Here is a 27,597-nt window from a genome sequence, read left to right as displayed (position 1 = left end):
TTTTGATAAGGGGGCATAGGAGCATGATCAGGTTTTGGCTTTTGGCCAGGTGTTGAGTCTTTGACAGATATAGGCTGTTTGTCGGGTAAAGGATCTTGATCCAAATTTTCAATTAATTCAGTTACAGGCTTTTGGTCAGGTTTTGGCCTGAGGTTAGATGTTGGACTTTTTTCAGGTTCAGGCTCTTGGACAGGTGTGGAATCGTGGTTCGATTTGGACCTTTGGTCAGATTTTGTCTTTTGGTCACTTTTTGGCTTTTTCTCAGGTTTTAGCTTTTGGTCAGGCTTACGGGTGTCGAGAGGACGTACAGGCTTTTGTTCAGGTTTTGACTTTTGATTAAATATTGGGTTGTTATCAGATTCTGGCTCTAGGTCAGTTACAGGATCTTGGTCGGATTTAGTTTTGTTGGTAGTTGAAGGCTTTTGATGAGTTGTAGGTTTCTGGGGAGCAGGCATAGACTTTTGATGAGATTTTGGCTTTGGGGTAGATATATGCTTTTGATCGGTTGTATGGTCTTGGTCATAATTAGGTATTTGGTCGTATTTGGGATTTTGATCAGTTGGCAGATGATCAGGTCGAGGTCTTTGGTCAGGGTTTGGAATTTGGCCTGGTTTTAGTTTTTTGCCAGGTTTAGGTTTTAGGTCAGCAGCAGGTTTTTGGTGAGAAGGCTTAGGCTTTTGACCAGGTGTTGCTCTTTGGCCAGGTAAAGGAGCTCGATCAGGTTTAAGGTCATAGTCCGATTTTGGCTCTTGATCTGGTAAAGGCTTAATCCCAGGTTTATGCTTTTGACCAGGCTTTGGTCCTCGGCCTGGTAGGGGTTTTATGATCGGTTTAGTTTTTGAGCTGATATTCTTTGTAGTTGTCCAAAGGCTGTGGTTTGTTCCACTTGAGACTGTCGTGGTGTGTAACTTCTGACTAGGATTAGTGGTGGTTGTAGTAGCTGAAGTTGAGCCAACTCTGCCTCGGGAGCTTGCCCCAGGTCTCAGGCTGGTGGTTGTGGAGCTGATCCCAGTGTTGGGACGGCTTATCTTTTGTCCAGGACCAGCCAATGGGCTGGTTGCAGCAGTGGTCGTTGTTGGCCCACTTGTGGTCCTAAAGGCAGACTCTGGGTCAGAGTTTGCTGTTTGTTGACTGGGTCTTTGGGTCGTTATTCCAGATTTCACTGTCATTTTGCTGTTTGTAGACCATCTCTTGGTTGTTGGGCTAGGCCTTTGGTGTGCAGTACTGCTAACTGTCCTGTCACTAAGGGCTGGACTTTGTGTTAGTAGTCCAGATGCAGTTGTTGTGGTTCCTTGACTGACAGTAGTGGTCCTTTGTCTGTCTGGAGTGAGGTCGGTGTCTGTGTTTAAACCAGGGTTAGGCCTTGTGCTCGATATGAAGGCAAAGCTTGAAAGACGAGCTGAGCTTGTCCCAGAAGTTCCACTGTCGCTGTCTGTGATAAAATGTGAGCTGGACATGGATGGAAGTGGCGATGTAAAGGTTATAGTTTCATCAGAGTCTGCGGAGTCAGGCCTTGGAGCCAAGCTGGGCGAAACAACGTCTGTCCTCTCACTTGCTTTGCTGGATGCCAATTCTCCATCACTGTCTCGCTGTACACTCTGGACTGGTTTTTCTCTCTCTGTTTTGATCTCCTTTCCCGTCTCCCTCTCCTCCTCCTGCTCCTCCTCCTCCCCCTTTTTTATAGTCTTCTCTTTTTCTGTCCACCCGATGCTTTCAGTCTGTTTTGGCTTTTCATTATTTCTCTCCATATTGCTTTCCTTTTCCATTTCCTTTTCCATCTCCTCTCTGTGTTGCTCTTTCTCTTTATTTGTATGCCCATGGTCCTCGGACATCTTTATTATCTCACTGCCCCAGTCTTCTTCACTTTGGGTCTCCTCCATCTCCCTCTTTTTCTCATTTTCATCTTGCCACAGATGATGGCCATTTCCTTCCATCTCCTTCTTCTCCTTATTTTTGACATCACTTGTCATCTCGCTCTCCTTTCCATTCTCCAACTGATGCTCTCTCTCTCCATTGACGCCCCCCTTACTATCTTCTTTCTTAATCACAGTCTCTATTCTCCTGTCCTTTTTGTCAACGACCTTTTCTCTCACATTACCCACTATTATCTCCTTCTCCCCACCAGCTTGTACCTTTGCCTGCCGTACTTTATCCTTTCCTTTCGTTCCCGCTGTCTCTCTTTGAATTTTTCCATCTTTCCTTTCCTCTTCTTTCAGAGTTTTTCCTTTCTCATTTTCTTTTATGACAACTCTCCCTCTCTCTCTTTCTGTTTCCCATTTCTTTCTCTCTGTCTCCTCCAAAATCCTTTTCTTCTCCAAGTCAGTGTCCCCCTCTTCCTCCATAGTCCTCTTTTCCTCTTTAACTCTATCTGTCCCAAACTCTTTTGTTAAATCTCTGTCATTCTCTTTTTGTCTCTCAGAATCTCTCTCTTTCATCCAGTCCCTTTCAGTCTCATGTTTTTGCTCACCCTCTTTCAGCTTTTCATGCTCTCTCTCCCCCAGTCTTCCACTCTCTCTCTCATTTTGGCTTACTGTACAATCTGTGCACATCTTCCTCAGTTGATCCACGTTGTCCTTCAGCTTCTGTACCTCCTTCACGATCTTCTCCAGCTCTCTGAGCTGTTTTGGCAAATGGATGGTCAGTGGTGGTAGATTGACTCGGTAGGGGCATGTGTCTCCATCGTTCCCCCGTCCGCACGGTCCCGCAGGTCTCAGAGTCACAGTACAGGGCCGAGATCCCTTAGTCCAGAGGAGGGCTCCTTCACCGGAGTCTGCTGTGGTCCAGGACAGGCAGGAGAAGGCCAGCAGGGTCCCACATAGGCACAATGCTGTTAACCTCATCGCGTCCTGAGAGTGAAGAGTAAAGGGGAAAGGAGGGAGAGAGGGAAAGAGGGTGCGGAGGGACACCAAAGACCCACCTCAGTTTGTGAGAAGCTGTGACAGAGAGAGGAGGAGGCAAGGTGGGAGGGAGAAGAGGAGGGAGGGAGAACTGATGGAGCTCTTCAGATGAGAGTGGCGTCTGCGAGTGTGTGAGAGGGAGGCAGGCGGAAAAAAAAACCCAAAAGCAAACAGCATGAGAGCAGGATTGGGGATGTATTTCTCAGTAAACTGGTTTCTATCAAGTAGTGGATGAGAGATAGGGATAGCGTGAGGAAACGGTAAAATATTTCCACTTCATAATATCAACAAAGAGTTAACAGCTGCAGTTCTAAATCAGTCATAAAAAGCATGAACCAAGAAAGCCTTAAAATAAAAGAATTTATATGTCATATTGTAATCCTTTTATTACTTTCCAAATTGTCCTCAACCTAATCAAATCACCTAATGAAGACCATTTGTAATGCATTCTCACTCCATGTTGTAATGATAAGCACACATTTTCTCTCCTTGTATATCACTGCCATGAATTTGCATGTGTGTGACAGTTGCTTTGGCAGGCACTTCCCACGCTTCCTGTCAATAGGTCCACAAACATGTGAGTGACAGATGCAACAGGTCAAAATATGCATTTGAGGCAAAATATTGGCTGCTGGGCTGGAGCCAAGAGTTTGTTGCAGGGATTTGTGAGGATATATTTCATTTTGTTGCAAGTCCTGTGGTTTAATTTGTCAGGAATGTAAGATCAGTTTCTGTATTTATCCCGAGGGCTGCTTGATTCAAACGTTATGCCACACCAGAGATTCTAATTGAAATTTTTCAAATCTTATTGACTTTATTCAGACAGTACTAATCCCCAAGAAGGGGACAGAACTGGCTAGGCAAAGTCTGGAAAAGACTATGGCAGAGTGGAGAGTCCATGCCAACCAGGGGCAAACTGTATGTGGATCCAAGGTTGGGCTTTTAACTACTTCACCATCTCTTCATATAGTAACAAGGCTTTTGAAATAAAATGTATCCTTTGCTTGTGAATGATGAAACACAGTGACACGAACTAAATGAGGCATCTGCGTGACAGGAAGTATTTTAGTTCTTCATCAGGATATGAGACATGAATGATGATATCGTGCCTGTGTTAAATGTTTCAGAAATTGGTGATATTACTTTGACTGTCTACTATACGTTATTTTGTTTTTACTGGGTATTTGAATCATTATTACACCACTAAAAGTGTCTTGTTTAGTCCGTGGTGAAACGTGACCCATGTGCCTTTTCCTCTGTCTCGGTTCTCGGTTCACTGGCCCATTGCTCTGATTGTATGAAGGAGGGGAGATTTCTCAGCTGTTCTTTAACGACAAAGGAAACCATTTGTTCAACAAGAGGATTGTGTGATGCAGTACAGTGGAGATGAAAAATGGGTAACAGTGGGAGAAAAGGGAACAGAATCATAAAACAGCCAAGTTAGTTTTACAGTCATTTGTTGCTACAATTTGTTGAAATCTCCAGATTTGAGAGAATGGGTCAAAGTAAGGAATCCAATCAATTCAATTTTTAACATTGGGAAAAGGCTTTAATGTTTCTACTAGACTTTCAGGGTCCACTGCTTTATGTTGTGGCCTTATAATCCTTGCATACAGTAAAGATGGTAGCTATGCCAGAGAATCTATGTCACTTTGTTATTACATTGCAAGTTGTGCTATTGCAGCTATGGGCTGATTTGACATTTGACAACTGTTGGCAGGACAAAAACCAGAGCGAAGTATCCTTTCACTTCTCACAATCACTCCAATACTTAGGCTGGGAAATAGTGTGAGAGAAATGTTTACACTCTCAAGAGACTTCTGTCTGAACGCTAGGCCGTGTTGATGCATTATCATAGAGCCACATCTTTTACAACACCGCCACCATAAGCCCCAGACAGCTGATGCTCAGTCACAACAAACTGCCTGTAGACACTGATCTCAGGTCATCGCTGCATGAAGAGCTCTAACCCTGAAATGACAACCGTTTTCATTGATTAGGGTTAATAAGGTCAATAGGGTTGATTTTAGCCAATTCTAGCTTGAAGCCTCAGGATCCGTTCTGTGCACAGTGGCTGCACTCAGCCAGTCACTCTATTGTTCCCAATAATACCCACAGTCATGGCTTTACCCATTTATGGGCAACAGTTTTTTCTCCTCAGGGTGCCCTCTTGGGAAACAGTGTTTTGAATTCCCTCAGTGAGTTGGCTCGGCCCACTCTCTGTCCTGGATTGTGTAAACACTGTGCTTTTTTCCATGCGGACTAGAACAAACATCTGACCATCAGTCCAACTCTGCTGCCTGGGCTTCCTGGCAGACCACTTCATCTCCATCCACTTTGGGTAGAGTCATTGTCGTCGGTCATGTCTGCTATGTGCATAAGTGTCCCATTTCCAACTGAACTGGAGTGAACCCCATGGCTGTCTTACAGCGCAACGCCAGCTCGTTGTAATACCACACTCAGTCTGCCTGCCTGATGGTATAAACTTACCTGAGCAATATTGTTCTATTGACTCATTGTTTTCATGTCTGGGACACTGAAAAAAACCCTGAAAAAAAGCAATAAAAAACTATTAATGGTTGGAAAAAATATACTTTCAGCAAAAAGTCATATGATACAACACCTGCCTTGTTCATGTGGGTCCGTGTACAGCAGTTTAAAATCAAAGTCTCACTCCTACTCTCTCTCTCTGTCTCTCTGTCGCACACACACACACACACACACACACACACTCATATTCACTTGCATTGCTTCTGGCCAATTCCTTAATTTACAGTAACTGATACATTCCTTTGCCATGTGCGAGAATGTTTTTCATTGGTCAATTTGCTGATAGTGATTATTAAAAGTGAAGAGGAAAGGACCGAGTGTCCCTCACATCTGGGCTGCATTTTCTACACCCAGCCAACACAAGATAACGTCAGGTCAATTTGTTTCTGTTCCAACAGCCTGGATTTCATTAAAACATTGTTTGAAATTTATATTTAAGAATCCTGATGAAGGTTCTGGAAAATAAATCTAACATGGAAATGGGCGGTGTGCTTCTGACACCTTGCACCCCGGGGGAGTGTCGTGGACTTTGAGGTGGGAGTGCACATCTTTGAGACAAAAACAAAACAAAACATTAAAAACTGTATCGTTTTACCCTGCAGGAGAGATTATGGCACATTTTTAAAAAGGACGTTTTGCAGTCAACTTTCTGTAAACAAATCGCCATAAAGACATTTTTAGAGAAGCTGTCCAATTTTTACAGTATATCCTGAGGGACTTTCATACTGGATGGATTTGTGCTGAATCTGTGCATTTCCCAGCTGTGCTTAATAGAGACCATGCATAATGCACACTGGATGAGCTGGATGGGAATGCTCACCAAGGTGTGACTGAATGCATCTCAAATTCCTACTTTTCTCTGTAGCAATCCTACCATTATATTTAAGAGGAGAATCTGGGTAAAGTAATTAGGCCTACATTGGGTTACCAACTCTCCTTCTTATCCAGAATACTGAAGATGCTGTAAAACATGATACCCTTTGCTGATTCACAGTCTGAGTATGGCTTCATGTCATGGAAACCAAAAATAACCCTTGCTGTTATTAACCTGCAAACTATCTCCCGCTCTATGGCAACTGGCCCGGTGTCAGTGCAGTGTAATACACCCGATGAACAATTTAGGTCAAAAGAAATAAACAAATCTCATCTTAGAGTAAGCCACTGTCAGCGCCGATGAACACTGTGTACACTACCTCTCCAATCTCCTTGGCAGATAAGGACTTCTACTTAAGTGGCTGCAAAAAGAAACAGTTTCCTAGCGTATGGCTGTTTCCCGAGGGAGGACAACTTAACAGAATGGTTTAGAGAAATGACATTTTCCACATCTTTATAGGATTTGTTTCTATTTTCTGTCATAACAAATAAGATAACTTTGATGCAATATTAGCACATTATGACAGAAAACATTAAGATATTTGTATTCAAATCTTAATTGCATAATGTTGACATTATATCATGCTTAGGCCTACATCTTGAGTGAAATCAAACCAGTGACAAATCAAGTCTTTTTATAATTGAAATAAAGAAGCCAGCTGCCTGATATCTGTGTGTTTGGTTGTGCAATAGCAATGAGTCATTTCTCGACTGACATCACCCAACATTTATGACTGTTTGGGTTTTTGAAAGAGCCATGAAACAGCTGTTACTGAATGAATGCAATGATTTCTACTGAGGGAAAATGACACTCACTGCATTTTCATCACTATACTGCCATCTAGTGACAACTTAAAGAAGTGTTTCTGAATATTAGCCTTTATAATGATGTGACACTTCACTGTTCCCCTTGAGGAATTTCTCTTTTTGCTTGAATCTCCACAAGGAGGTGGTAAGGATTCAGTGCCTTGCTCAAGAACACTGTGTGTGTGTGTGTGTGTGTGTGTGTGTGTGTGTGTGTGTGTGCGTGTGTGTGTGTGTGTGTGTGTGTGTGTGGAGAAATCAGATTTTATGGGGAGGGTGCTGCCTACTTGTGTGTGAATAATGTGAAAAGGAAACTAAGCACACAATATGCTTTAGGCTGAATTTGAATTTTTCAAACAAACTGGAAATAAACCCGAATTCTCAGCTCAAAGTATCAATCTATCTATCTATCTACCTATGAAACCAAACCCCTTAATTTTATCCCTGAACTGTAATTTCTCCATTACATAAACATGAATTATTCATTAAAAATAACATATCTTTTTTTTTTTTTTTTTTTTCAAGTAAGGGTTAGTATCACGGATTTTAAGGGATCTATTCATGGGTTGATTCATGGAGACACTAGTAATTTGTTATCCCTTTTATGCACGGTTTACACGGGTTATTAATTAGTTATTAATGGAATTAATTTGTCATTATATTAGAAAGTAAGCAGTCAAAAATTAAGGGGTGTATACGGGGGTTTTGATGGGGTCTCCTCCACTAATAACACATTTTAACAGGATTTTGCATGAATTAAGGGATGAATTCATGTAAATTAATGTAAATGTACGGTTATTTTTCTATCTATCTATCTATCTATCATTCCTGTCATACTTGAAAAGAAGCCATTTTCCCCTCTGCACAATGAGCAGCTGCTGTGCCCGCGGTGGCAGCAGACCTACTATGTTATGTTACACTGTTACTGCCTAGTCTGCAACGCAATATCTTATGCCAGCGCTTCCTGCAGCGTTGTAAACAATCGTGTTGACTGGCCTGCTCTCCCTCCCCCATCCTGCGTCCTGGTCGACGTGCAGCGCTAAGCCCCGCCCCCGCCTGTCTCTCACGCACCAGTTACGTCTGACCGTAAAAAATAGAAACTTCCAAGATGGCCGAGTCCGTGGACTCCATGCATTTCGCAGCAAATAGCAAAACAAATTCCCCTAAACCCTTGATAGCTAAACGGCCGCCAGAGAGCCGACCGCAGTCTTCCAGCGACATTTACCCTCCACCTTCCAAGAAAGTGCGAATCGAGGAGAAGAGCCTGAAACACAAGAAACTGAACGGGGAGGTCTGCGCAGGGGAAAAACACAACGGGAAGCAGAGTTATGGAAGCCCAGCGAAATGGAGTTTCGGCCCGGCCAAGGCGAGCAACTCCGCCGCGCCAGCTCCCGCTCGAAAAATTTTCAAGATCAGCAACTTCCTCGCCTCTCCCCCGAAAGTCAAGAAGGCGAAAGAGAAACGACACAAGGATAAGGACAAAAACGTCCAGGCGCAGAGTTCACCCGTGGCTGTGGAGAAAGTGAGCCCTGCTAGCTGCCATACAAAGACGGAGAACGGTGACGTGAAAATGTTACAGAGAGGTAGGGCAACACAACCGGGCGCTTCAATACAGGAATGCTAACGGAGATTATGTCAGTTTATGGTTAAATTTAGAATTGTACATGCAGCGTAATTATAATAAAACCATTTATTGAATTATTACATAATTTGTTACACCGATAGGCCCCAGTATTTATTAGGCCCAGATGGTGATATATACACGTGGAAATGTTTGCTCATCAGTTATCTTTAGCATGGATGCAGCAGCGCTTCAGCTCATCCTGTCTGTCTGTGTTGTATTTACCCTTTTTCAGATTATCGTGTTAAGGACAAAGAAAGAGATAAGAAAAAAGAAAAGGATAAAGAGTGGAAGAACCACAACTTGCCACCTGTGAATGACATTGCCAGAGAAAATGGAGAAGTGATTACCCCGCAGAAAGGTAAGGGATGACATATATCATTAACCCCTTGGATTGAAATGTGTTTTCCATTATTCTTTGATTATTTTGAATTACATAAGTCTTTTGCAAGCCATTTATTATGTGTTGTCTAGATTTTATAGGCCTTGATTTGTCAAATGATGCACCACTCATGCTTTTACCTGGATAAAATTACTTATCCTCCCTCTTGCCTGCAGAGTCGAAGGAGAAGCCCAAAGCTGTTTCAGAGGAAGAGCTCCTGCTGAAGAAAATGAAAAAGAAGAAGAAAAAGAAGCACAAAGATGGAGAGCGGGAGAAGGAGAGGCACAGCCGGCCCAGAATGTATCACCGGTCAAGCCAGACCATGTGCTCAGGAGTGTCTCTGGATCTACCAGACTTCCTCAGTAAAATCAACGGGAACAACAGTAACAGCAGCAGCGGCAGTCTTCTCCACACCACAGCGCCGCATCAGGACCACCAGGACTCCCCCCTGACTGCCACTCCCTCCATGGTCAGGGAGAGGCTGGGCTACGGCTCCCCGCTCCACTGCACCCCATCGCCGGGCCTGGCCGGTCTGGAGTTCGGCCGCCTGATCCACATCGAGCAGCAGGCCAACGGAGGAGCGTCGGTGGCGCACGCCTACAGCGAGCAGCTCTCCAGCCTGTCTCCGGCCGAGATGCAGCGCTTCGCCCAGGAGTTTGTCACCCTGTCGTTCAGCGAGGACCAGGCTCAGGCGGCGCGCTACGTGATGGGGATCATCCACGGGGCGGCCTCCTACCTCCCGGACTTCCTGGACTACTTCTCCTACAAGTTCCCCAACTCACCAGTGAAGATGGAGGTGCTTGGGAAGAAGGACATCGAGACGACAACCATGGTTAACTTCCACTCTCAGGTGAGGATGTTGTATTTATTTTAGTCCACATTGTAGAGAGAGGCGATGAGTTTGACAGGACTGTCCTGTCCACATTGATACTTGTACCAGTGTGTGGTCTGGAGGCTTGAGCGACACATCTCAAACTACCACATCGTCCACCAGCTCATGAAGCACAAGAGCAATTTTGTGTGTAATGAAGTCATTTCTGTCCAGGTCTTCGTTCAGACCGTTAATGGCCGGGGCTTTTCACACCGCCCCGAGCCATCTTTAATCCTGTGTTTAAAGTGGTTCAGTATCCAGGATGTCTTATGGTGCTCTTAGCCCTAAGCATGCTGTGTGCCACGTCTCGTATTATCGCTGATCATAATGGTCCCTGGAGAAACCCCTCTGTTAAAGTGCTTGGTAGTGATTATTCTACTTTCAACTGGAGGTTTGCTTTCACGTCAGCCTCCAACATACTCCCTGAAGAAAGTTTAATTATCTCAGAGTAAAAAAAAGCTATTTTTATGTATGCATAATAAAGGTGACTATATCTAGATCGTCTTTATTACTTTTTCTTGGTAGCCTTTGATTTTTCTTAATGATGTAATCCTGTGTTTTCCTGGAGAGCCTGAGTCAGCTCCCTAACAATTCAATTTACATCCTCTGATTGTTTAAAAAAAATTTCAACATCTCTTCCCTTCCCCTCAATTTGACTTCAGCAAAGTGAGCATGGATGGGTTTCATTAGTGTTGTCTCTTCACTTCTCCACCTGTTTGGGAAAATTGTTCGTCTAAACCTAGAGGATGTTAATTACACTTGGTTTTTGGTGGCTTGTTTACTAATTTATTTCCAGTCATCTTATTTTCAAAGCCTAAATGATGGCAGCTTGACCTATCTGTTGGCATAATTTATGTTCTTTGACTCCTTAATTCTTCTTAATTTCAAAGAATCCTTTTTTTTTCACAAATGTGGCAGCATCCATAGATTTCACAACTTAGAAATGGGATTCTGTCATTCATAGATCACAAAAGAAATTATGAGAACCACTGGGAACTGCTCATTCTGACATCAGTGTTTTTATCATCTACAAATTTGGTTTTGATTGTGTACAAAGAACCTTTCATAAAAGAGGCACATGTGTTTGTGCATGTGGCTCCTTGAGTTATCAGAAACCTTCTGTTTTGTTTTTTTTATTTATATTTTTTTTTCTTTTCAACGCGAGACTCGGAGTTGTGTAGCCTAGCAACAGTGTTTCCCTCCTGCAGATGTTAAGTGTTGGAAGTACGGCACCACCTTCATGTCAGTACTTAGGTGTGCCGAAGTTTTCAGAATCACATCAAGTCGTAGCCTAAATGACTAGGGCTATGTCAACACTTGATAAGACATGAAGTGAGTTTTTTTGTTTGTTTTATTTTGGATGTTTTCTTTATTGAGATAGTATGAAGGCTGAGAAATCACAGTATCAGAGACACAGAGAACAAGGCTCTGACAAGATTTGATAAAAGGCAGCAGGGATAAATGTAGTTCCAGAGGTTGGAGTTGTAGCTACTGCACTCTCTCGGCAGGTTGTTTAAGGCTTTATATGTAAATAATAGAAATGTGTATCTATTCAGTTTTATCATCCCTATAGGGACTTCAGTTCACTATGGCTGGTTAGTATGCATAGCATATTTCTTGCGCAGCATACTGTGTTATGTTTTACTGGAGCTTCTGTGTAAAGGGAGAGAGATGCACAATCAACTGTTCTGTTGTCATCAGGTTTGAATGTCAGACCACCATGGAAACAAGTTCAGGACCTTTTTGTGTTGTTCTTGACAATTTTTACATGTTATGTGTTGTAAATTTGTCAGAGGAAGAAAGTTTTGTTGGTATCTGCTGGCTGAGGATCTGAACTCTCTTCTGGTTCCCTGCTGCAGGTGAAGCGGACGTATTCCAAGGGAACGTACCGTGCCGGAGCCATGCGGCAGGTCAGCCTGGTCGGGGCTGTGGACGAGGAGGTCGGGGACTACTTCCCTGAGTTCATCAGCATGCTAGAGGACTCTCCCTTCTTGGAGGTTAGTGTGTTTTTCATGTGTGTGTACGTATGCGCACATAGCTTAGCCAGTGAACCTGTGAATATCTGTGTACCTGTCATTGTCTAACGCAGTATTTTGCGCTCTGTGTTTGTGCAGCGGACTCTTCCCTGGGGAACGTTCTCCAGCCTGCGGCTGCAGAGTCCCACTGAGAGTGACGACGGCCCCATCATGTGGGTCCGACCTGGTGAACAGATGATCCCTATGGCAGACATGCCAAAATCGCCCTTCAAAAGGAAAAGGTGGGTTGAGTAGTTAAACTGTTACCAGTGGACGGATGTTATCACCTGACCGGCGTCTTTATTTGCTAAAACAAATAAACAAAATTTGGTTTGAAGTAGGGCTAAACCAAATGTTATTGAAGCACTGTCAGCTCTTCTCTTACCTGCACATCCCATGTACAGGTACTTAGCACTTCCTTGAATATACTATATCTGTGTAAATGAATGTATTTCAGGTCCACCAATGAGATAAAGAACCTCCAGTACCTACCTAGAGCCAGCGAGCCCAGGGAGATGCTGTTTGAGGACCGGACGAGAGCCCATGCCGACCACATTGGTCAGGGGTTCGAGAGACAAACCACTGCTGCTGTCGGCGTGCTGAAGGCTGTGCGCTGTGGAGAGGAGTGAGTACACTGACATCTTTTCATGTTTCTATCACACACACACCTGTACACATTTACACAGAATACAACTTTACAACTGTTTTGTCCAACTTGGACTGGAAAATCATCTTTGGCCTCACACCAAAAAACACAGTACAAGATGATAGACAGATGACGTCCGATTGTGTTCAGATTTTCAGAACACAAGGTACATAGTGAATGAGACTCTCTGTATTGCCTTACAGCAGCGACGCTCCTCCGCGGATCACCAAAGACGTTGTGTGTTTCCACGCTGGAGATTTCCCCGATGTGGTCATGAGGCTGCAGCTGGACCTCCACGAACCTCCGCTGTCACAGGTGGGTCAGACTCCTCACTGCGTCCAGTAGGACGGGGTGTGCCATTAACAGGAACACACTGTGTAATGGCACTGAAACTGCTGGTACAGAGTCAGTGCTCAACAATAAGTCTCAGCTGTTACCAAGTATTTAACTGATGCATTACTAAAATTCCAAAAAATATTACAGAACTTTTACTGATAGAATTAGACTATTAGTTTGGGATGATTGGGGGTGAGAGGGGGGATTCAGATATAATCCAGTTTTCTCTGCTAAACGGATCAAACATATCGAACGAATACTATGTGTGGAAAAAGGCAGAAAATCAAGTTGCTTGGCTGTGACTTCTGACATGTCACATTAGCTCTTGTTAATCAATTAAGAATTGGAAATTCTCCAATGCCGTACTTTCAGCCAGTACTTGGTCAGATATTTGATACACGATCCGTATCTGTGCATCCGGAACATACGGAATTCCCACATGGAGAATTATTACTCTGCCAGCTTTTCACATTTCCTCGCGCCTGTTCATTTCTATTAAGGGATTATTGAATTTCCTCTGCTCCTGTCACTCCCTCCACAGTGTGTACAGTGGATTGACGATGCCAAGCTGAACCAGCTGAGGAGGGAGGGGATCCGATACGCCCGTATCCAGCTCTACCACGATGACATCTACTTCATCCCCAGAGGAGTGGTCCACCAGTTCAAAACTGTCTCCGCTGTCTGCAGTCTGGCCTGGCACATCCGGCTCAGACAGTACCACCAGCAAGAAGTGGAGGAGGAGGAAGAGGTGAAGGAAAAGGAGGAGGGGAAGAGTACACCCAGACAAATGCCACTTCAAATCAAAGAAGAGGAGGAAGATGAGGACGAGGAGGAAGAGGAGAAGAAAGAGTGTGACCCTCCTACACAGACACTGACAAAGCTGGAGGATCTGGATGCCGAGGAAAGGGAGGAGCCGCCCTCACACGGGCCCACACACATTTGCAAGGAGGAAGAGCTGGAGAAGGAAGCGGAGATGGAGAAAAAAGCCGAGATGAAGGACTTGTCACCGACAGATTCTCTGCCCTTTGTCAGGAAGGAGAGAGATGACGGTATACTCCCACACACACTAATGGAGCCCAAGGCCGAGGAAGAGGAGAAAGAGGAGGTTATGGGAGGGGAAGACGGCAGCGCAGGCACGTATCAGACGCCGCATAAGGGGGACGAAGAGGGTGGAGAGGGTAGTGCACCCTCAAAGTCACTACAGCAAATTAGGAAGGAGAATGATGTGGAGGAAGAGAGGCAGCAAAAGACAACTCCTCAAGGTCTGAAAGAGAAATCTAAAGATAGTGTTACGAGCATTTATACCCCACCGCAAATCAAGAAGGAAAAGGAGAAAGGAAAGGGCAAAGACAGAGAGAGAGATGACAAGGAGAGGGGGAAAGAGAAGGAGAAGAAGGAAAAGGATAGGAGTAAAGAGAAGGAAAAGGATAAGAAGGACAGGGGGAAAGAAAGGGATAAGGACAAGGAAAGGATGAGAGAGCGGGAGAAGGTCAGGGCAGAGGCTGGAAGAGAGGGCAGTGCATCGACGCACCCGCTGCCACAGATGAGGAAGGAAGAGGACCGGACGAGAGAGGGCAGCAAAGCCTCTCACGCTTCTCTGCCGCCTCAGAGGGAGGAGAAGGGGGTCAGGGAGCCGGACGCAGCCTCGAAGACGCAGCCTCACGTCAAGAGAGAGAAGGAGCACGATAAAGACAGAGGCGGCGCGCAGACGGCGTCTCACGTGCGGCCGGACAGAGACGACTCCTGCACGCACAGACACAAGCCATCGCACGGGAAGAAGGAGAAAAGCGGGCACAGAGAGGGCAAAGAGAGCAACGCCTCGTCGGCACAGGCGTCCCAAACCAAGATCGGGAGAGAGGACGGGAAGACGGGCACTCCCAAGCACGCGCACGTTCAGGTCAAGAAGGACGGGAAGAAGGATAAAGACGTCAACAACAAGGAGGAGAGGAAGAAGTCAAACCCCGCCTCGGGCTCTGCTCCGCCGGAACATAAACCCCCACGGACGCTCATCACCTTTGACCTCTTTAAGCCAAACCAAACCCTGCCCCTCTCCTTCACGGACAGTAGACCTAAGACCCACCATCACAGTGACTCTCGAGGCACTTCGTCGAAGTCCGGATCCGACAGCCGGACAATTGTGCCCTCCAAAGGACCAAAAGTAAAGGACACAATACAGGCGAAACCCGCCACGCCCCTACAGGACACGCGGCCGCAGCACTCGTTAAAACAGCCCCTTAAACCACACACACCCCAAACACAGAAAGACTTTTTAATATGAATGTCTAGATGTCTAGTCTTCTTTCTACTGTACAACTTACGCCGAGGCCGTGTTGAAATATTTGAAAACGCATCCTCCCTTCAGACATGAACTGCTCGTTTCTTTTTTAATGGGGTCGGAATAGGCGAAAAGACGCATTCCGTTACTTTGCTGACACCAACGCAGCCATGTCACCGCAGTGATGTCGTGAAGAGAGGGTGCGCTCTCAAAAGTATTTTAACAGGGCCTAAGAATGTAAGCTAAGTAGCTCACTTCACGTTTGTTAGCGAATGTACGTAGGCTCTATATAAAATCTGTTATGTGACCCGTGTGTCAGTGCCTGTGCACTACTTAGCTTCGCTCTTAAAGCACCTATTTTAGGTACTCGACTAGCCAATCTGAAAACAACCCTCCTTACTCCCCGCTATAGGAATTACCCACGTTCACCATTTGGAACACGTCAGAAACTTATTAAGCTCCGAATTAAATCCTCTCTTCGCCATGTTGCTTTAGTCGATCTGGTTTGTAATTTAACACTCCAAAAACAGGAGCAAGTGGTTGTTTTCAGACTGGACTTTATTTGTTTGACTCACACAGGGCTGTAAATGATACTGTATGTACCGAAACTGTACAGTATAGATGTATTGGCACCAATGTGAGAAAATGTATACAGAAATTGCATATATTTTTTGTAAGACAAGTTTTATTTTCCATAGAACTTATTTATATCATTTACTGTCTGTTTTTATTTGAAACCAATGTATGTGAAAATTTTGTTGTAAATACATTTTATTTCCTAAGATAAGACTTGGTAGTGTGATTTATACTCTGATCAGAACCTCTCAATAAATGGTTCAAAGTATTGACTCGGCCCCTCATTGTTGTGATCAGTGTTAATGTCTCTTCTGCATTCCCTTTCATTAGCTGCTTTTTTTAAACTTTGGATAAAACTGCAAATTAAGATATTTGCATAATGAGATCACAGGTAGAGGATTCCAAGGATGTAAACCAAATATTTTACAGGAAATAAACACATCTTTACACAGTGCAAAGGAGGAGTTTTTAATCCAAGTAGTTGCTGGAAGTTCTGGATTTACATTCAGATTGTGTCAGTGGCAGAGGGATATTTTGGGATGAGTATTGGCAAATAGATGTGACACATTTTATATAGTATTTTTTGGTGATTCATCCAGCTCTACAGTTTGACAGAAATTATAAAACACTAGAATTTTATTTAACAGCGATTTCATGAACAGGCATCATATGGCTCAGTGGCACGCAGTGCATTCTAGTGCAGATCAGATTATTTAATGCCGTCAATACAAGGTTTCACGGTCAGACAGACAGTTTCAGTGTGACGGGGATCCCACATTCCACAACTGTGTGTACATGCATGTGCACTTGTGTGTGTTCTCTTTTAAAAGTGAAGAACTGACTTAAGTAGATAAACCGTTCTTGGAACAAGGTCCTTGTGTGCATATTTTAGATCTGAATGAAAGATCACGTGCGCTTCAGTCATCACTGACAACCACTAGAACACATCAAATAAGTCATTTTGGTAATTTCTAATTAATTACAAGCCTGGATTGAAAATGTCCCCCACAAAAGATGCAACTGCCAATCACTGACAACAGTTAAAACATCCATTATGTGGATGATGAATTGCATATATTCACAAAACATTGTGACCTAGCTCGAACAAGGGAAGAGATATGCTTGTATATATTTTTCAGATAATTGGAAGCCAGTGTAGTTGGATAAATGCCAGATCTCAATGGCAAGATGCATCACTCACTAAAGCACATAGTAGAGACATGGTAAGACGGCACATAAATAACCTTCCTGTCTGCTTGTTTCTGTTTACATGACACCGTCTCACATCTTTTCCATGGACATTCTAGTGAATCGCTCAACAGGTTTCAAACATATTTTTCCCCCCGGATCTAGAAGTCAGAAAAATATTAATTTAATGTCATGTTTAGAATGCTATTACCCTGTTGTTCTTGGGCCCGGTCTCACCTGGCAGGATAAGCCTAGTTTATACAGTAAAAATCAAATTCACCTCTACCCCATTTCTCCATTCCAGTTACTCCTGCCATTGAAGACAAGCCAACAGGTAGTAATGCCACTGCCGACACAAAGTAGAAGTTGGCTTTATCTGAAAATGACTAATGGTGTTTGACTGGTGTTCGGAAATCCTTCCTCTGAACCATGCTCCAATAATATTGCATAAGGGGCATAGACGATGTTTATGTATGAAAAAGGTTTTCTCCCCTTTAGTACATTTCTTTTATAGAGAGCCCAAACATCTATTTCACACCTTCAGTTCATTTCAGGGAGGGAAGAGTCCAATCTATAATTTCGTCCAGTTCAGTCCCTCCTGTAGTGGAATACGCTGTAGCCCAGCTCCACCAGCGCCCCACCCAGCAGCACCCACAGAGGGATGCACACCACGCTGATCCAAATGTCTGTGAGCTTCTCCAGGCGGGAGCACAGAGTCAGGCAGAAGGCCAGCTTCAGCAGCAGGGCCAGCAGGTACCACAGCCTCCGCGTCAGGTTCTGCTCCCCCTCCCTGGGGTCGTAGCCCGGTTTACAGCGACCTGCCATCTTCACCACCAGCATGAGGATGAGGATGGTGTCAAAGGTCCAAACAGGGAGGAAGATGAGGAACCAGTTCCAGTGAATCTTGGAGTCCAGCTTGAGGACCAACATGATGAGGAAGATGAGGGCGAAGATCCAGGAGAGGAGCACTCGCTGGGCCAGGGACATTTTCATCTACAAAGGACTGGCAAAGAGCCAAAATCCACACCCAGGGAGCCTGAGGAGGACCAGCCTGGAATTAAAGTCAAGGTGCCTCGATGAGACACGGGGTGTTTTGAAAATCTAAAGTCTCACTGACATTATCTGACCATAACACTCCATTACTGATCACATGACATAAAATTCAGATACCACAAAAAAAACGAACCTAAATATATATCGTCGACACGATTAGTCAAATTTTATTAGCCAAGCTATCGACCATCACTGGGCTTACATACATGTATATGTCCAATTATTAAACGCAAGTCATCCCTTCACTTTCACAACTTACTTACTGATAAAACCTGATATGGGACTTGCTATAACCATAGGCTATAACGAGCTATGTTAGCTAACATTAGCTAGCTACGAACCACCAAGTAAAACCAAGTAAAATGTCTTTAACAGAAGTGTCTTACCACGTTCACAGAGGGGGCAATCTGTTTAAAGTAAGCCTGTAGTCTAAACGACCAGCTGTCCACCATGAAGAGAGATGCCAATACTTTTCAACACAGGATTTCATTAGTTTTTGCAACAAAGCAGTGTGAACCAAGCCGATGCAATATGAGTGAAGTTCTAAGCAGTAACGGAGTCTTTTCCGGTAAATATTTTCAAAACAAAAGCACGCGTTTATCAAAGCTATTTGTAAGTCAGGGCAGCACCCTGGATGTATTTTATTTTGAAAGATATAATTTGGTAAATTATTGTGTATTATTATAGCTAGCTTTACGGAGCTTGCTAACTGGGTAATGGTGAGCGGAACTTTGGCAGTTGTAGTGTTTATCTTCCGGCGGCAGCTGTATTTGCATCCTCCCCTTCTTCATAACGACCAACCAAATTACATAATGAATGTATTCATATTCTAGCAATAATGCAAAAACAACACAATACTTTTTGGCAATGCTAATTAATGTGATTACTTAATCTGTAGTTAATCCATTTGCTTCAAAAACATAACAAGAGACACCACGAGTTACATGTTATTCAAATTTATTTATTTAAATTTTAATGGGCTAGTATAACAAATTAATAGAAATTACAACTCCATAGACATCATAGATTGTCAAAAAAGTAAAGTACAAAACGCTTGAGGTAAAACATCGTTGAAAAAGATTCAGTTAAAAAGCCCTTATTAAAATCTCAATTCATTTTAAGTTAAAAGCTCACTTCACAATATCTAGCTGTCCTAAAAAAAACAACAATGCACTTTTATTTACAAGGTAGTGGTGGTGCAAAATACAGTGTATGAGACAACATTCAGTCAAAATGTTCATTTCTTTGTCAAATGTAAACAATAAACAATCATCTTCCTTAAACTCCTGTTGTAGAAAGCCGAATACAGAAAGCAGATAAAATAAATGTCATCACATTGATGTTTGCTCTAAGAAGCAACTTTTGCATTAGACCTCTATGAGCGCTGAAAATAAAAACAATTCAACAGTCCACATTTTCATAAGAAATGGTATCAAAGTGAGAGCAGAACACCTCATTACTGTGCTGCTGTCGACCGGTAGACAACAGAGTGTAAAAAAACAAAAAACAAAAAATCTGCTGTGAGATTCAGAATACATACACACAAAACAAGTCAATGAAAATGTGAAACAGGCCGATCTAATCAAATCAGCAAAGTTTGTGTTCTTTTCCCATGTAAATGGTGGCTAGGAAGAGGCATCTCCTCAGCAGAGGTAAGAAATCGCTGTTGTCGTGTGAAAACCTTGTAACTCCAGATTTTGGTGATTTTCATGTTTTAACTTCAGTTGAAGGATTACATGCTCCTCTGTGGGTTGAGATAATTCTCCTACCTCTCGGACTTATGAAACCCTTTCAAAACCCATTGGATAATGTCAAAAATGCATCGTCATCAAGCTAAAAACAAGGCTGTTTTTCTTAGTTCCTGAAAAGCTGACATTTTGGAGATACAAAGTTTTCACCCGACAGTGACGAAATGCACTTGGAATGGACTCACCATGGAATCTGAACTTGCGAAGTAAGGAAGATGTACTTTTTATCAAACATAGCTGTAAGATCTTTATCCCCAAATATTAAAGTACACACTGGGAGGGGGAGCATGGGCCCTGGTCTGGCCCCGCAACAGCTCCTAAAGGCAACCGCAGCTACACAGTGCTCTGCCTGCTGTCCCGACTGTATCCCATAGCCTCTGAGGAGTGGGGTGGGAAATCAATGAATATCCCCTCCGAGTCTGAGTCTGCGGACTCTAGCACTTGTCCGATGATGGTTTCAGGGCTGGATGATCCACTGGGAGGCGTAGAGGATGCACCTTTACTCAGATCAGTAAGTGTTGTTGTGGCCTCGGTCCCGTGGAGGGGTCCTGAGGAATGGATGGGGAGGATGGAGGGAGAGGAGAGAGGCAACTCCATGGCACTGGCTCCTCCTTGTACGATACCTGTGAGGAAGAGGTCAGTCGGCTCGGTTACACTGGTGGAACCAACGCACCAGACACTAAGATCTATGTTCAGGTGTCATTCTTTGATTTCATTTCATTCATAATGACCAATGCAATGATGGACACATTCCAGAGGTGGGGACTCTCAAGTCAGACTCGAGGCACAATCTGAATTGCTTGAGACTTGACTTGATGCATGAAGAGAATACTTAAGGCTTGATTTGACCTCTTGGTTTGGTTTCTAAAGTCTTGACAAAAAATCTTGTGTATGTGTAAATTACTTAGATTTAAAGTTATGAAATTTGTTCCACCGGACAACTGAATTTGTATGGAATGACTGAATTTATTGAAGTTGAAACTGATTATAGAAATCAAACTCATGATGCTAAAACCATATTGCACTGAAAAGTCCTAGATATTTTGTTTTCTTTAAGATATTAAATTGATACTGGACTCTTGATTTGTTCTGACTGACTTGATGTTCTACATTTAGACTTGAGACTTGACTTGAGACTTGAGACTTGTGACTCAAGACTTGAGACTGACTTGGGACTCGAGCAAAGTTGACTTGGTCACACCTCTGACACATATGTACATCTGAATTTCTTTCTCTGAAACATTACTGTACCATTGAACTGAGAGCCGACACACAGCCTGTTGGAGGAGGAGGCGGGCAGGTCAGATCCTGAAGCGAGGTCAGCGTAGGCGAGTCCTTGTTCCTCCACGCAGGATATGATCTCGCAGGCGGAGTGGCGCCGGATGCCTCCGCTGCTGACCGAGCCGGCGTCTGGGTCATATTCAGCCACTGGGGTCAGCAGGAGAGGGATGTTGTAGCTTTTAGATCGGACCACTGGGTTTTTAGATGGCTGATCCGCAGGTTTGGGCCAGCACCACAAACGCTTCTCTGCAAGATGAGAGAAAAGTGGGAAGAAGAGAAGAGGAAGGTATGAGCTGGTAGTAGAGCAGCAGTGGGGTGTTGATTAGGGTTCGTTACTCTTTACTCTTGTTACTCTTCGTCTCTGCTGTCGGGTTTATGTACACTTACCCAGAACGCAGCAATGAGCCTCTGTACCATCTCCAGAGTAGAGCCCATGGGTGCCCAGGTAGGGGGAAACCACCCTTTGAACCAGAGACTCCAGTCTCAGGTAGTCCTCATTCGCACCACGTGGCTCGTGGACCCCCTGAAGACAGACAGCAGACAGGCATGTAAGTATGCATTTCAGGGTGCGATCACACCTACAGTTTGTTTTCTTTGGTCCGAACCATAGTTGAAAAGCTTCCTTTTTTGCATTTATGTATTTGGTTTGTTTAGGATCGAACTGCCCAATAACAAGTGAACCAGGGCTTGTAAACAAGTCACATGGTCTCTCAAGTAGCTTGTTTATTGAACAGAGAGCAGCGCAACAATGATTTTCTGCCCCTGGAAGCGGATGCAGGACTAATTTGAGGGACTAATTTGAAAAATGTTGAAATTAAGAACAGGATTCATGCTATTCACTATATAGAAGCCATATAACCATGTTTACAGCTCAAAAATTGGGGTTCAGCAGCATCAGTCCAGCCTGCAGTTTGCCCTCAGTTCATTTTGTTATGCTAGGCTTTCCAAGCATGAGGAACTGCTGGCTATCAGATGTCAACATCCGTCACCTTATACCCAACGTTGCATTTTGGGGTTGTTTCCTGTAGTGGGTATGATGACGTTGTCACTCCTTACAAACTGCACCGCAGTTTGCTTGGAAAAGGAAAGGTCTTGGTGCGGTTATTTAGTGCCACCTCAGTTCAAATGGCTTTATTTTCCCCTGTGAATGTCAAACGAACCAAACTAAAACCAGAGCTCGATTAAACCGCTCCAAACGTGAGTAAATGTACATGTGAGTGAGTGAGTGTGCATGTGAGCGAGCGAGCCAGCTTGCCTCTGTGCATGCGGCCTACCTGTAGAATGAGCAGCATCTGTGTGACAGAGGGGGGCACACGGGCCCGCGGTCGAGACAGGGCGTCCTCTAACTTCACACTCAGGACGATGGTGTTCCTGAAGTGAAGCAGGGCGAGCTGTCTGACAGAGGGCTCCTTACCCTGCACAGAGGAACCACAGACACACAGGACACACTGGAAGTGAGCAGGAATGGCTATCACGTTTGGATAATTCAGGTTGTTGATGCCTTGGGTAGAGTAAGCCAAGACAAAAAGCAGCAGATTGTGCTACCTGGACGGGGTGGAAGATGGCCTGCAGCATTGAGAGAACATCACAGAAGAAGAAGTCCCACGTCTCTGCCAGAGAGTCTAGTAACTTCTGGCCTACACCGATCACAGAGGAGCAAGGCATGAAAACACACAAAGACAGTTGATTTACGCTTGATGTCACTTGACTGCTATATATTGTGACTCTGTATCATACCAGTCGTACCTTCGTAGAACCTTATTTTGTCCCGGAGAATGACCATGCCCTTTGTCAGCAATTGGTTCTGTGAGACACAGTGGAAAGAATAGATGTCAGTAAATAGCAACATCTGAGGTATTATCACTATAACTAGAGCTGGGTATGCTCTACATGCTGCACTACAATACATACTTCTGACTCGTATATCAGTGGGTTTCATGTATCTGGATGATGTGTTCTACTGCCTGTATGTTATAACAACTACAATTATGAGCGGATAGCAATCCTTATTCTATTTCACTCAACATCAAAGGTTTGTTACCTGAAGGTATTCTGTGAAGAAGGACCCCAGCTCCGTCTTCAACAGATGCCTGAGAGAACAAAATCATGACAATTACTTCACTTTCTGACTCTGACACAATGTGACCAATCATCAGGTAGGCAGCACTCAACCATTGTCAATTACTAAAAGTGTTATTTTCTTTTGATCCTAAACCTTAGCACAGCTGAAGAAAAGCTGTTTACAACCTGCTATGAATTGCTTCATTTAACATTTAATTAGATATTACTATGCAGTTAAATGAATACACAACAACAGGGTATAAATCACGACTCAGCAGCACCGAATCCCTGTACATACAAAATGTCTTGTGTAGTAAAAGACACACAAAACTGTAACAGATAATCGACACAGGTCTCTGACCTCCACATGGCTTTGGTAATGTGTTTACTGAGCTATAATCGAGGCTGATGTGAGAGGAGGGATGGGTCTGGTCTGGAAAGATAATGAGATATCTGGCATGACCACATGACTCCCCGGTCCCACATGTACAAACAAACAAGCTCATTCACAAGAAAACATTCAGTCACGTCTGCTCACACAGGACATAATTATACTAATTTTAGCACAGAATGACATCAACGGTCTAGAATAAGGAATATCAATGTTTCTTTATTGTCTGTGTGTGTGTGTGTGTGTGTGTGCATGTGTGTGTGTATGTGTGTGTGTGTGTGTGTGCGTGCGTGTGTTGTTCCTGTTTGTGAGGCTGTGTAAACTTACTTACCGGACACCTTCATTGAGGACGTACAGCTCGTTGTCTGCCAAACCTTTCTTCTGGAAGACTGCGATAACAGCGTTGTGGATGCTGCAACACCACAGACACACGGGCCAACATGATTTTCCTGTATACATTTAACATTGCAAATACTAAAAATGTCTTTGTTTGTTTTTTATTTTAAGTGTACCTGTTCCATGTGGCGTTGGCTCCTGCTCTCTTCTGCTTCTCCCCTCTGTCCTCTGGTGAACCTTTCTCACTTTTCCCCAGCTCACTGAGGCTGGGGGAGCTCATCAACTTCAACCTGTGCAGAGTTCTCATGACAGAAAGATCGAGAGACAGCGAGAGAGAGAGGGAGAGAGGGAGAGAGAGAGAGAGAGAGAGAGAGAGAGAGAGAGAGAGAGAGAGAGAGAGGGGTGGAGAGAAACAGAGTATAGACTAAGTACTGGACAGGAGGAAAAGAAGGTCAGGCCAGGAACCGACGTATACAGGGAAGAAACACAAGAAGATAGCTGGAGGGGAGAAGAGAACATAAGCAGTGTGCGTGTGTGTGTGTGTGTGTGTGTGTGTGTGTCAAAGAGAGAGAGAAAGAGAGAGAGAGAGCGCACAGTGAGAGCACAATGACAATACAGAGAGGGCCCAGTAACAGAGGAGGAGAGCAGAGAGAAGTAGGACAGACTGAAGCATGGAGCAAGGGAGACAGGGTGTTAAGAGCAGGATGGGCGGAGCCAAGCCGAGCGGAGAGGAGAGGAGGAGAGGAGAAAGAGAGGAGAGGAGAGGAGAGGTGGGCTGCAGTGTCACCACACTGCTTGATGCCTGAGGTCTCAGAAGAGAAGGAAAACAATAGCACATCCACTGATGTGGCATACTCTTCCTCCCTCACCCCTCTCCCTCCCTTTCAATACAATACGGGCTTTGACGCGAACAAATCATTATGCGCGGCACAGATGCGAGGGGAACTGCAGGGTAAGCAGACTGATGCAGTTGGGACTTTGTTGTGCTTGTCACTGTGTACAGTCGAGGCGGAGGAGGAAGTAGTCCGGCTCATTAACAACAAAAACAGGGACAGGAAACAGTGACACAATACGGGACAATAAAGAGCGTTTTCCTGCTCTTCCATTTTCAACACAGCTGGTGTCGAGTGGTAGTATAACAAAAGTATGTTTATCCTCCCATTTTAGATACACCATTTGACTCATTCAAGGAGTTGTTTGAGGTTCAGCGCTTTTGCCATTTGCCATCTTATCTATGTTCAGCACGTTTGCGATGTGTGAAGATGAGAGATCTCATTTTCTTATACCGATATATGCAAAAAGATGAAAATATCCCTATATATGAAATACCGGTAAAAAACACATGAATGCTTATGGTTCCAGGAAGGAGGGGTCGGTGAAAAGTAGATCTGTGAGCAATAACAAGAAATGATGTGTTCAAACCCACGCAGTCCAGAAAGTGTCTGCTGACAGCAGGGCAATAAACAATAGACTCCTTCAACACCCACACACACACAAACACAGAGACATGGACGCACCTCTGGATGGACTTTTATATTATACATCAACAGACACATACACGCAGAAACACACACACATGTATGCACACTACGAAACGATTCAATCAAATATTCCAGCAGCAGATCATTATCATTAGGTCACCATGTGTTACAGCAACACTCAGCCAGTTAATGAAATCTCCTGGGACGAGAGACAGAGATGGTTGGATTGTTATGAATACTAATGAATATTTCATACTTTTTTTCCCCCAGGATGCTTGTATTTTGAAATGTTAATCCTAGGAGCCGATCCTTACCTCCTGATTGGATGATCACTGCTGTCCATGTCCGGGCTGGGGGGAGGGGCCGAGAAGGTGGTGAAGTTGAGTGACAGGGGCCGGGGGGAGGGGCGGGAGGCGTGCCTCCGCCTGAGTCCGTCAAGCATCTGTCAATGAGAGAGGAAATGATGCAAAAATTATTATGGTTTCATTGAAGGTAAAAAAAAACCACAAGCAAAGACACACAAAAGTAATCATGCTGTAGTCAAATAGAGATTGATCAAGTAATTATGTGAGGCAGCAGCCAAACTGATGTGATGATCTCACCATCACAGCTCATCCTGCTATCAGTCACCTCTGCTCATATCTTACTTTGTGACAATGGAAGAAACAAAGACCAGTAAAGCATTGAAAGAGATGAAAACAACAACATATAGAGTACAACTTACTTTCACAGGCCCGTAGGTTAAAATCAAAAGACACATCCAGGACCTTCTTAGAGGAGATCCTTTGAAACCACACTGCTGAATGTTATTGTTTCCTTATTCTGTCGCTGACTGTCTGTTATACCAGTTCTTATTTCAACACTGTAGGGGAGTGTGATTTCTCTGAAGTGTTTTGCAATCAACGCTCAACCTCCAACGCTCCAACCTCACCAAAAAACACAGATTACATCAGAGGAAAAACGGAGACGTGTGTGTGTGTGTGTGAGTGTGTGTGAATTATTCCTGTGAAGGCCACGTAGCCACGATTCTCCTGGAGTATGACATTTTATATTTGGGTGTCTCCCCGTGTAGCAGCATACAAAAGCACCATCGCCTGGTCAGAGGGGAGAACAACAGTCTGGGCTGTCACTCTCAGACAAAGACACAACACAACCGACCGAAGGAGCCCGCCTCACATGCAAGAGCCCCCCGAGTGGTAACGTGGGTGACTCATCTGTTTTCAGAGGGGCTACTGTATAACATAAGGATCTATAATAAGAGAGAGAGAGAGAGGGAGAGAGATCACATCTGAGTCACGAGAGAGAGAGAGAGAGAGAGAGAGAGAGAGAGAGAGAGAGAGAGAGAGAGAGAGAGAGAGAGTACACACTGTCTACCCGACATGCCATGCCACGCCAGTCTGGGCATTCAGCTTTTGTTCGTTTTTTTTTTTTTTTCTGAGTCGTCTTAACAGGACGAGCTACACTCAGATCGATACCCATTCACATGTCACACAACGCCACTTTCTATTCCTACTCGTCTGTTTCTACTGCTTTCGGAGCCTATCGATATCCCACTGTACTGCCCCCCCCCCCCCCCCCCATCATGTTTGTTTTCCATAAGATATAAATCGACTAGACAGAAGAGAAGAACAGTCCACGTTGATCCTACAGGGGGGGACGTACAGCCAGTCGTGCGTACGTGGAGGTTTTTTCTACCTGTGTGCACTTCACAGGAAAAAGGAAAAGTACCTGAGCAAACAATGCGCCTATTATCCTTATGAACATACACAGGCGGTCATAGATGCACAATAAAGTCTACACACCGCTTCAGATGTGTAACATAATGGCCACAAAGTTGCCATATGTCACACGCCTCTGCCCGCCCACTGTATTGTACTCACTGTTCCTTGTGCTGTCGCGCTGCTCCTGATGGAATGAAATGATCATGTATTGATGAGTATCGATCCTCTGGGCGCATCAGCAGCACGCTCCTCTACAGTTTCCCTCTGTTCGGCCGGCCAGTCCGCCCAGACAGGCTACATCACATCGGGGTGCAGAGAAGGGATCCTGCTCCGGCGACCTGCGGCGAGGGAGTCATTCATGAAGCATGCACCGCCGCCCGCTCGCCCCCGCGTTGTTTTGACGAGATGCGAACCTGCCGTGGACGCGGCGATCGAAAGGGGGACTGCGCGTCTATGCACGTGGACGCGCATTGTGGTTTCGTGCAAATGTG

At 44.3% G+C, this 27,597-nt stretch overlaps 3 protein-coding genes across 4 annotated transcripts; 1 reads left to right on the top strand and 2 right to left on the bottom strand.

Annotated features, from left to right (window-relative positions):
* Positions 1 to 8,232: 8,232 nt before the first annotated feature.
* Positions 8,233 to 15,941, top strand: LOC139924851 (lysine-specific demethylase RSBN1L-like). Its single transcript, XM_071916085.2, has 8 exons — positions 8,233 to 8,707; positions 8,981 to 9,106; positions 9,304 to 9,977; positions 11,858 to 11,995; positions 12,113 to 12,255; positions 12,471 to 12,638; positions 12,863 to 12,974; positions 13,537 to 15,941. Exons 1-8 carry the CDS (start codon positions 8,233 to 8,235, stop codon positions 15,271 to 15,273), a joined length of 3,573 nt encoding a protein of 1,190 aa, XP_071772186.1. The 3' UTR covers positions 15,274 to 15,941.
* Positions 15,942 to 16,107: 166 nt separating this feature from the next.
* On the bottom strand, positions 16,108 to 18,603 carry tmem60 (transmembrane protein 60). Of its 2 annotated transcripts, none has more exons than XM_071916198.2 (2): positions 18,474 to 18,603; positions 16,108 to 18,070 (listed from the first exon to the last, which is right to left on the bottom strand). In XM_071916198.2, the coding sequence occupies exon 2, from the start codon at positions 18,025 to 18,027 to the stop codon at positions 17,623 to 17,625; it is 405 nt and encodes a 134-aa protein (XP_071772299.1). In that variant the 5' UTR covers positions 18,028 to 18,070; positions 18,474 to 18,603; the 3' UTR covers positions 16,108 to 17,622. The 2 variants fall into 2 exon arrangements, with proteins under 2 accessions (XP_071772299.1, XP_071772368.1); XM_071916267.2 differs by having other exon boundaries at positions 16,108 to 18,106; positions 18,477 to 18,603.
* Positions 18,604 to 19,032: 429 nt separating this feature from the next.
* On the bottom strand, positions 19,033 to 26,180 carry prr5a (proline rich 5a (renal)). The gene is given in 12 exon segments (XM_071913976.2): positions 19,033 to 20,225; positions 20,228 to 20,458; positions 21,087 to 21,362; positions 21,504 to 21,639; positions 22,391 to 22,531; positions 22,662 to 22,753; positions 22,863 to 22,920; positions 23,158 to 23,206; positions 23,900 to 23,980; positions 24,081 to 24,206; positions 25,700 to 25,827; positions 26,110 to 26,180. Coding segments are annotated over 12 exon segments (1,563 nt in total). The 5' UTR covers positions 26,146 to 26,180; the 3' UTR covers positions 19,033 to 20,016.
* Between the last annotated feature and the right edge of the window lie 1,417 nt (positions 26,181 to 27,597).

This window comes from Centroberyx gerrardi, chromosome 4 (genome assembly GCF_048128805.1).
Source record: "Centroberyx gerrardi isolate f3 chromosome 4, fCenGer3.hap1.cur.20231027, whole genome shotgun sequence".
In the NCBI taxonomy this organism is placed as follows: Eukaryota; Metazoa; Chordata; class Actinopteri; order Beryciformes; family Berycidae; genus Centroberyx; species Centroberyx gerrardi.
The sequence above is the reverse complement of the archived record's forward strand: the minus strand, read 5'-3'. Positions and strand labels throughout refer to the sequence as shown.

Bases quoted from the DNA above. Each gene is read 5' to 3' on its own strand.
- LOC139924851 (XM_071916085.2), top strand. From the start codon at position 8,233: ATGGCCGAGTCCGTGGACTCCATGCATTTCGCAGCAAATAGCAAAACA. The intron at 8,708-8,980 runs GTAGGGCAACAC...ACCCTTTTTCAG, and splicing joins CGTGAAAATGTTACAGAGAG to ATTATCGTGTTAAGGACAAA. The intron at 12,256-12,470 runs GTGGGTTGAGTA...AATGTATTTCAG, and splicing joins TCGCCCTTCAAAAGGAAAAG to GTCCACCAATGAGATAAAGA.
- tmem60 (XM_071916198.2), bottom strand. From the start codon at position 18,027: ATGAAAATGTCCCTGGCCCAGCGAGTGCTCCTCTCCTGGATCTTCGCC.